Genomic DNA, 10,630 nt, shown 5'->3' with positions numbered 1-10,630 from the left:
CGATAACAAAGCTTCCATATCCTTGGCCATCAATCCTAAGTGTCATAAAAGACAAAGGATATTAAAACCTTATATCATTTCATCAGGGATTAAATTGAGATGGGCCAAATGCACTTGGCATATATGTGTCTACAACTCAAATGTGGGCTTATTCTTAAACAAGCCCATACCAAAACTCTAACATGTCAAGGATTCTTGTAAATCCATAGGACTACAATAAGGTTCATCTTTAAGGGGTTATGTCCATTACATACCTCAAACCTGAGGTAGTTTATGACTAACCCCATTTGTGTCCATGCAATATGCTTCTTGTTTTTTCATCTTCTTGTCTACTAACACACGCATTTATATTTATGTGTAATATTGTAAGGGCTCACAAATTGCATATCAGATCGTTTAGGATGTTTTTTTTTTTTCATCTAGTCATGTGAATCAGATAGGTCGGAACTGAACGTGAGAAGGGGATCACTCGGATAAACACGCTTACATAATTAGTTGCCAAATATCAATCACACGGCATGGCATGGACATGCCCACAAAATAAAAGTTCCCCAAAAAAAAAGAAGCAAATTTGTACCTTGACGTGATACTTCCCTCTGGTACTCGCGACTCGGGTGAGTGTGTTAGAGAGAATAAGTCCACATAGATGTTTGTGATGAAAGTGGGGTACTTCCCTCTGGTATTCGGCAGTCCGGTGAGTGTGTGAGAGAGAATAAGTCCACATAGATGTTTGTGATGTGAGTGGTGGAAATAGAATTGGTACAAAGTAGCAATCATGAAGCACATTAACGAAGGTACCTTGGAACAGGTGAGAATGAATGTGCTCACTGCTAGTTAAATTGAGTGATAAGGATTGCTTATCAAGTGTAGGAACAACAGTTTAACAACCCACTACTTGTGATGTTGGTTCACATGGGCTGTGGGTTCCTGATCAACTGCATTCACAGAATCAATATGGGTCGAACTAGTTGTTCGAAGAAGAAGGGCCCTTGGACCACCGATGAGGACGAGAAGCTCAAGGATTTCATCACACTGAAGAAGGGCCCTTGGACCACCGATGAGGACGAGAAGCTCAAGGATTTCATCACACTGAACGGCATTGGAAATTGGCAGCGTATTGCTGAGAAATGCGGTATACGTTATATTGAGCAATTACTCATCTTTAGTCAGTAGCGTGTTTAATGTTCTAATTGACTATAAGGTTTGCGGACGTTGCTAATTATATAATCAGGCATCGCACGCTGTGGCAAAAGCTGTCGCCTTCGTTGGAACAACTACCTCAGGCCAGGTATCAAGCGCGGCAAGTTCACCTCTTCAGAAGAAGAAAAGATCACACAGCTGCATGCCCTGGTAGGCAACAGGTGAGGCACTATATAAATATTCCGTTAGCTGGAAAACCAATTACCCATAGTTTCTAATGCTAACGCTTGCTTAAGTGATTTAACCTCCTGCAGGTGGGCTTTCATTGCCTCGCACATTCCAAGGCGAACGGACAACGAGATTAAGAACTACTGGAACACCGTGCTGAAGAAAAGGCAAGATAATCAAAGGCTTTCCGGCCAGCAGATCCTGGAGAAAGGAGCCGTTACAGCTAAAATGAAACAGGGGTTAACTGAGCCCTCTGCCACCAGTATTACTTCATTATCGATGAGCTCGCGATTAGGGCAACAGGTCTCCTCCCACTGTGTAAGTAGCCATGTTGCTGAATGGGAGATTGTTCGGCTGGAGGCAGAGGCCCGCCTACTCCGAGAGGCCAATAGGAGATCAAAACTGGGTGTCTGGACGTCCGTTGCCGCGGTTTGGCCGGACGTAGCTGCTGCGGCTGTGAGCAATACTTTGATAGTGAATCGTCGTGCGGATCTCCGGCACCGCCCAACAGCAGCCGCGGCAGCTCCGCGCCGGCCGCAAACACAACTTGCTGACCATCAGCGCCTGGGTAGAATACCAACCATGGTTTCCCCAACGCAGATCCTATCAGACCCAACAGATAACCTTCCGCCTCTCTTTAATGATATAACATGGCATCAGGCAGAGGTTACACCATCACCTCAAGTGGAAATATTGCCCCTTAGTAGTGGCCTCCAAACCGGCCGAGCCGGTGATCACAATATCACCCCCTCGCTAGAACTACGCGAACTTTTATGTGAAGCCAATGAAGCCCAGCTTATTTCAGTTGCGCAGAGCGCAATCGCTAACACTTGTACTTCTTCGCGAGATGTCTGGTCAACAGCATCTTGCGACCAAAAGCAGCAGCCGGACTTAGTCATCCAAACCAGCTTGGGAGATGATAATTATCACATTAATCCTCTAGGATCGCACTTTCTCACCCCAAGTGTTGAGCAAGGAGCACTAGGTTCGTCTTTCTGCAACAATCTTCTGATTCATGGGGGCGATGGTGTCCTTCCCACATCTGTGGATTATTTCCTCGAAAACAACAGTGCGTAGCACAGACGTCGCTTGGCCGTTGAAACAATGCTCGTCTACTCTCTGTATGTATGTTATGTCTATGCATCTAATTCCTATTTGGTGTTAGAAATTCCTCATCCAATTTGCTTGGCGTTTGTTGGATTTACCTTCACTAAGGAGGTGGTCGCTTTAAGACATTTATCTTGGAATAATATTTACCCAAATTACTCGTGTGTGCCTTTAGATAATTTCCTGTTTAATGCTCTTGCTAGTCTAATAAACCTGTTACCTGTTTACCTTAGATTTTTTTTAATCTTTTTAATATGTTGACTTTGAAGAGTTGTTTCAAAGGGATCTTAAACAAGAGTATTCATATGGTTCAATCGAATACGCACCAGTGACAGCAGCGAATTATAAATACATCAATTTTGGTCATTTTTGGTATTTTAATACTCCTTCTTTGACACATCCATCACACGTATGTACGTGAGTACTTCGTATTTACAGCTAACTGCGTGACATTGGACAATTGCCCATTATGCTACGATCTTGCAACTGCGACTTACCCTCATATTAAGGCTCACTCTTGTAATCAACACAACTTGTACATAACCACTTCAATACAATCTTGGTATTTCAATCACTCATGTGTCTTGGTGTTCGGGTTCATCTTGTACCTTTGCTCTCTTCTTGCTCCTACATAGCCATGGCTTACTTGAGCTCCCACCTTTACATGGTATTATCGCCAAACTTGGGCGACCTTGAGTACTCTCTTGCTTCTGCTCCATCTCCTCCACTGGTGGTCTCACCCTTTCAGATGGTTCAGGCCTTTGTGCCCCACAGCACGACGGTTGGTGCTAGCCAAGCCGCATTGGCCACATCCTCTTGTGCTGACTCTGCTCCACCGCACCACAACTTGTGTGTCGTCTCCCTTTCCGACAGTTCTGGCCTACCACACCACAACTTGTGTGTCATGTCCCTTTTCGACAGTTCTGGCCTCTGTGCCCTCCTTAACAATGCCCTTGTCAACCATGCCTTGTGTGGACTCACCCTTTCAGACAGTTTTGGGTGGATTCCACCTTAGTTTGTTGATTATTGTTGAATGCCTATACAATCTGTGTTGCTAAGTGTCACTCTTCTAAAATCGCCAACAAGTGGTCTCGTTTCTCCATCGTTACCTCACAGGTTCCTTTTACCTCTACAATCCAGAAAATTCTCTACATAGAAACTTTGGCTCCTTTTCACTTCCAACTCCTCCTCCATTATTGACAATTGCTACCTTACTTTGTAGACAATTGCTCAGCGTATGCATAATCGCTGTTGCCCACTGTCACTCTCCAATCACCATAGCCTCATGTGAAACCTTACCACTTGGGCTCATTTGTGCCTCTGCAGCCTCATGAATCTCTCCGCATCTAATCCCCTCGGTCCATACGATCTAGCTTTCCTTTTAATCTTTGACTACCCCTACTGTTCAGTACCTGCATATAACCTCATCGTGTTACCTCATCGTGTTGTGTGTTTTAAGGTCTAATTTAAAAACCTCTTATTTGTAAATTTTTTATGAATAAAATATACCCTCTTTCTATTCAATCTATAAATACACTCTTTCAATGGTACGCTTATATATGTAAAAAATATGTAAAAAATAAATTTTAAAAATCTTTTCTATTGAACCCATGACATATTTATGAGCCATCCCTCGAGTTTTACCTCCACTTTCACTACAATAGAACGAGGGCTTAGTGATGCTTATAATGTCGTTTTTATGAATAAAACTGGACGGGGTGTCAAGATTGAAGCATTGGTATAAACGAGAGTACTTTTTTTATGATATAAATGCTTCTCTAGCAACATTTTACCACCAATTATATCATTTTTTAAGCATGATGCTTGACAGCCCTAGGAAACCAATTCTTTTTCGGAAGCAGTTTTGGCCCGAATTACTCCAACTTTGTTCCATTTTAGTTTGAGCAATTGAATGACACATGGTAAAACAATCTTAATAAAAACTAAAACAAATAAACTTATTTGTATTAAATCGAAATGAACTACATCATCAAGATCCCATGGCGATAAGCATAGTCATTGTTGGAAATAGGATTTCAGAAATGTGTGTGTACGCGCACGCGCACACACACACACACACACACAGTGGAGAAGATCTACAGTGCACACACTGAGATGATAAATACATAATGAATGTGTTTTGTACAAAGATGATCACTATACCCCCAAATGGGTGTGTACTAGTACGAGAAAAAAATTACATAAAGAGGGAAAAAGTTCCCGAGTTGTGGTCCTAGTGTGTTCAAACATATTACTACCAAATATGACTACAAATCCCCCTTGGAGTGATGAGATGAAGAAGCGGTGAGCTGGCACTTGAAGTACAGAGTTTTGCTAGGCTCTTTGTACTGTGATGATAAGGAGCCCAGACTAGTCCCCAAAGGGAAGTAAGTTTAAAGCTTTGCGAAAAGCTTGAAACGTCTCTCATGGGAGAGTCTTTGTGAATAAATATGCCAAGTTTTCCTATGTTGGCACATATGCCAAACTAATTTCCTCCGTAGTAGAGCATCTCTCACTCTAACACAATGATAGTGCATCTCAATGTGCTTTGTGCGAGCATGAAAAACTGGATTCCTTGCAACTGCCATAGCACTCTCACTATCAATGAAGATGGTAGTGGATCAAGTCCAATACCCAAATTAGCAAATAAGGTGCCTGAGCGAAACACACTTAGCTGAAGTAATAAATGTACTTAGGTTTTCATAGCTAGAATTGGCCACACTAGGTTGCTTTTTGCTGAGCCACAAGTGTGTGTCATGATTTACCCCCCATGGGATAAAATAACCGAGATTACTTGGAGTGCTTTAGGTAACAGAACACTCGTTTGATTACTTGGAGTGCTTTAGGTAACAGAACACTCGTTTGATTGACTTTCAATGCTTTGTGCTTGGGCTATGTGCATAAATATGCTCAATATTGAGACCATATACTCAATGAAAAGCCTAGTGTTACACAAAAAGATGAGGCATTTAACAGCTTCTTGATACAACCTAACATTAAAAGGGTCACGTGCATCTTCAAGATTTAGCTGTAAACCCGGCTCCATATGTGTAGCCACAAATTTATAGTCTTCAAGATTGAATATCTTCAAAACAATACATCTATGTATGTCCTCCACAGCATAATAATGCTATTATTATGCTGCCAGAACTCAATGCCCAAATAATAATGCAATGGTCCAAGATCTAACATCTCAAAAGATTTCTCTAAATGGGCCATAAAAGGTAAAATATGATAATGGTTAGGGCCTATGAGCAGCACGTCATCAATGTATAACACGATGACAAAAAAAAACATTATTAGTCCTCTTGATATAGAGGGAATTGTCAGTTGGGCTGTTGCAAAAACCGTGTGCAACTAAGTATGCATGTTTTTTTAAAAACCATGCTCTGGAAGCCTACTTAAGACCATACAAAGCTTTCTTCAATCTGCACACTTTTGATTCCTTCCTTTTCTGAACAAATCCATGAGGGAGAGATACATAGACCTCCTTATGTAAATCTTCATTCAAGAAAGCAGTTTTGATATCCAATTGATGTACATTTTAACTTTTATGTGCTACTAATGCAATGATACTCAACATGGTAGTCATACGACATGTGGATGCAAACGTTTTACTATAGTCAATGCCTTTCTCTTGTGCATAACCCTTTGCAATAAGCCTAGATTTTTATTTCTCAACATTGATGTCTACTCTACATTTGAGATGCATTATTCCCAACAATAACACTAAGGGCTCTTATAGAGGCTTTTAGGAACGATACTAACCTTTTTTTTTGGTCATGTGTCAAGATGTTCCACTATCTAAAATCCATGAATCATCAACAAATAGGAGCCTAAGAAGATGGGCATACCCCTTCACTAGTGACCAAAAGTTCAATATCTATCTCAGCATTGTTAACTGACTGCATTTCTTTCTATGAAGTCTTGAGGGTGCTGCTATGCTCTTCATCGGCCTACTTCTTTTTGAATTCTTTGACAAATGTTACCCTTCTTAACACAGTAAGAGTATCTCCCTTAAAACTTTTTCTTCTTTGTGTTCTTCTTCTTGCCATCTAAAGATGTCATGGTTTTGTCCCTAACATTGGCTGAAAATGAAGCATCATTGCCATCATGGGACTTCAACCCACATTAGAGTCCTCCTCAAATAACTTAGCACTAAATTCTTTAAATGATAGAGGTGGTACACTACCTTGAGTGTTTAGAGCCATAGCCAATCCATCATAATTTTATGAAAATTTCTCACTAATCTTTGTAATCCCCGTAGTATCCATTTGATCCCACAGGTTTTTCACCTATGTAATAAATTCTTAAGCAACAACCTCTCCTTCTCAGCAAACTTCTCTGTGGTGGTAAGCTAATTCTCTAGGTCTTGAATCCTAGAGAGTGTAGTTTGTCCCATAAAGCTTGTCTTCTATGAATCCTAGTGGATGAGTGTGAGGATTGGTAGCAGATCAATTGCAAGGTAGAAGCCATCAGTCCTATGAAAATAAAAATTAAACTTTATGCACTATTTTTGCTAAAGGCACCTAAGCTCAATGCTACCATCTAAGAATATAATATAGTGGAAAGATAAATAGTAAAACAAAGTGCAATAGATAGAGAATGGAGAGAATTTAAAATTATTGGATAGGTACAATAATATGATGGTGTTGTCCACCCATGCACTCTCAGATGGCAATCTAGAGAGACTCAAGATGGAGGATTCACTCTGTGTAGAGGGTGTGGATACTCACAAGTATTGGGGAGACCTTATCTTGTCATAACTAAATCTATATATAGTATTGTAGGTGGTATGGGGTAGGCCCGCATACAATGAGGGTGATTATGTGGCATAGACGTGGTTTAAGAGCCCTCAAAATTTGGCTAACCAACCACCACCCACTAATAATGAGCCCATACCATCAGATTGGGGGCTCATAGTCCCAGACCCTAGCTAAGGGTATGTCTATGGGAATCTAAGACAAGGTTCCCACCAAAAATACATGTAGTAATGGCTTCTCCTCATAGTGGAGGCCTTTTTGAATGTGCACCAAACATAGACGTGAGATACATTTTTAAAGGTGGGCATTATGTGTAGAATAAGAGCTCTCATACATGTGAAAAAATTACTCTCACACTTCAAAAGAAGGGCCTATTAGCGGCATTTTATGTTACGCCACTATAAGTGCCATTATTAGCGTCACTGTGCAACACCGGTGGATAAGCACCATTATTAACGCTGTTAGAAGCATCGCTAAACGATGCTATAAAATCGCTACAGGAAAAAACCAGAGTGTTGAAACTAAGTGAAAATGAAAACTTAAAATAAATTATAACCCAAAAAGCTTGGCAAACATCCAAATATTATTGAACTAAAACAAAAAATAATCAAATAGTTACACAAACCGATCAATGTGTATATACGTTATGATGATATATACTTAATTTGTACTATCATTAAATCCATCTTGCAATAAGTACATGTTTGCAAATTTATCTATCTCTAAATTCATCATTTGGACGGCACCTATATCAATACAAAGTCCTATTCCATTACTTGAAGAAGAAGTAGAGGTATTATCATCATAGTCCTCATGGTCATCATATTGATTGTTAGTTGCAATATCCATTGATTCTCCACCATGCATTTCTTCTGCAACATCGAGATCTTGAAATATATGTCTAAATCCAATCTCCAATATGTCTTGAATTATTCCACAATATTCAAGTTTCTCTGCTATAATATTATTATGTCTTCTACTAGCTCCACTTTCTTGGTCAAAACTTGCCGTTACAATAGAATCATAGGTGATTCTCTTGGAGTCCATATTTTTGCACATGGACTCATCCATCTTTCGAATGTGTCCTTTTCCATGTGACAACATTTTTTTATCCTCATCGTTATGCATGAATCTAGGCATATATGGATCAATTTATTTCAAATATTCAGAGATGTATATGAGGGATTCTTGCACCAAGCATCCCCCTACCATTGTTCCTTCTAGCCTTTCCCTTTGCCTCACAAATCCCTTCAAGGTTTTCTTGAAGCGTTCAAGAAAGAACATCCACTAGCTATGAACAATGCCACATATAACCACCTCATCCACTTAATGTACTAGAAGGTGCAATTGAGTTCTCAGTGTGCTTCTTGGAAATCTTTCTTCAATCATACACACCACCTCAATTGACTCAACTTGAGCCTTCTCAATGGAATCTAGATGAATATCCTTTGACACTATCCACCTATTAAACAAAGGAATAAATGATAGATTAAAGAATAATAGAAAATTTCAAAGCTATATGTTATACCAAACTCACAAATCTTTCTTTTAAATTAGAAGTCACCTCACCAATCCACCTAATTTATAGATGGCATTTCGAGCTTTCTCTTCTCCACACCCCCACCAATTGATATTGGAAGTATGAACTAGTGCAATCAATTTGAAAACAATAAAAGATCAATATAGAGCCCACACAACAATAAAAGATCAATATAGAGTCCACACAACATAAACTGAGGAGTGCCCAGAAAATAGATGTAGTTATGTACGTACATGTATCATCTTGTACCAATCATGTGATTTGAGACCATATAATGGATGCTCGCCCTTCTTTTTTGTTATTGTAAATTCACCCTTTAATGAGTGCATTTACACCGGTTGGTGTACGAAAAGATGAAATTTGATTCTTGACAATCTTTTCTTCTTGCCTTGTCAACCTCCATGGCACCTTTGGTACATTAGGACATTTTGGAGGTCATTTGTAGGGCCTTTTGGTAGAGAGAAAAAGGAGCACATCTAATCAGGAAAGAAGGAAACATTACATTGAAAAATAGATGATTTCTTTTTCCTCAATCCAAAAACTCTTCTTTTTCACCTCTAAATGTACTCTAGTTACACTTGATAGTCACTTTTCACACCACCCGAATGCATTAAACACACCTACACTTTTGTAGCGAGGGAAACCTCTAGTCCTATCCATATATTAAATACATGTATCTTTGCAGAGGAGGGAAAGTTCCCTCCTTCTTAAACTTCCTCTTGGGCTTAAAAAATTTCTCGCACTCTTTCATTTCCTCTATCTTTTGCTGCACTCCATTTTCTAAAGCTTCAGCCTTATGTACTCCGTTTCCTCTTGAAACGATGGGTAGCAAATCTCGTTTTATATCATCTCGATTTTAGCCCACTAATGCCATCATAGATGATTCAACTCCTAGGGTAAGGAGACCAAGATAATCAATGTTTGCTATACTTGTATCCAACTCTCTCAATGCGCAAAATCAGTGGACTGAAGTGCTAATCACCAAGGGCACCTGGGTCCTTATGCAATTAAGGAAGAGAAGAAAGACAAGCAATTAGAATACCTTCAAGACATCATGGAGAGGAAGAGTGAAAGACTTCAAGATAGAGGCTAGAGGACAACCATCAAGGAAGTCCTAGTGCATCATATATATATGCATAATGAGCTTGTGCTTAAGAGTCAAGATGACATATATTTGCCCTTGCATAGACCAAAATGTAAGTTAATATATCACTTGTTAATCTTCCATTTTCTCATAATGGTCTCATGAACCGTGTAAAATGTCCACGTCTATGGTTGCAAATGTGTATCCCTCATCATATGAGGAGTGGGAGCCAGTTCACTGCATCATTGGAATTATAAATGTGATTCATGCACACATTGGTCAGCTACGATATGAGGGAAGGAGCAACAAAAGCCTTGTAGATGGAGGAACCTTTTTCTATGATCATTTCTACCATTGTGGCCACTTGGAAGAGCTACCTTTGCAAGCTGAGTGGAACTTCATGGATTGGCCTATCCTAGACCCCTTAGTAATGAAGTCAGCAAAGATCAGAAAGCCTACCAATTATGCTCCCATGGATCAGAAAGCCGCAAGTGCAATGGACGACAAAGTCATGGACACTGAAGTGATTGATGAAGCTTAGACACAGGTGACAATTGTTTCTATACGAGAGAAATGCAATCTACAATAGCTAAGGAAGGATATTGTTGAAGAATCCTTGCAAGACATGTCAGCACACTTTACTTTCATTCACAATGGAAGAAAGGTCCTCCTTAGAAGAGAATGTAAAGAATTGGGTAACACTGTCAAGATCATTCCTACTTGACAATACCCGCTTCAATGTACTCTTTTGACATAATTAATCAAGTC

The 10,630-nt window shown here is 39.8% G+C and overlaps 1 protein-coding gene across 1 annotated transcript; it reads left to right on the top strand.

The window, feature by feature from the left end:
• Positions 1 to 879: 879 nt before the first annotated feature.
• LOC147614240 (uncharacterized) lies at positions 880 to 2,630 on the top strand. The gene is made up of 3 exons (XM_086780429.1): positions 880 to 1,132; positions 1,232 to 1,361; positions 1,455 to 2,630. The coding sequence occupies exons 1-3, from the start codon at positions 901 to 903 to the stop codon at positions 2,443 to 2,445; spliced, it is 1,353 nt and encodes a 450-aa protein (XP_086636555.1). The 5' UTR covers positions 880 to 900; the 3' UTR covers positions 2,446 to 2,630.
• Positions 2,631 to 10,630: the final 8,000 nt, after the last annotated feature.

The sequence above is a fragment of the Cibotium barometz genome, chromosome 42 (genome assembly GCF_041138505.1).
Source record: "Cibotium barometz isolate CiBa-2024 chromosome 42, ASM4113850v1, whole genome shotgun sequence".
Classification (NCBI taxonomy): Eukaryota; Viridiplantae; Streptophyta; class Polypodiopsida; order Cyatheales; family Cibotiaceae; genus Cibotium; species Cibotium barometz.
This window is presented reverse-complemented; position numbering and strand designations above follow the sequence as displayed.

Bases quoted from the DNA above. Each gene is read 5' to 3' on its own strand.
- LOC147614240 (XM_086780429.1), top strand. From the start codon at position 901: ATGTTGGTTCACATGGGCTGTGGGTTCCTGATCAACTGCATTCACAGA. The intron at 1,133-1,231 runs GTATACGTTATA...TTATATAATCAG, and splicing joins GCGTATTGCTGAGAAATGCG to GCATCGCACGCTGTGGCAAA. The intron at 1,362-1,454 runs GTGAGGCACTAT...AACCTCCTGCAG, and splicing joins CATGCCCTGGTAGGCAACAG to GTGGGCTTTCATTGCCTCGC.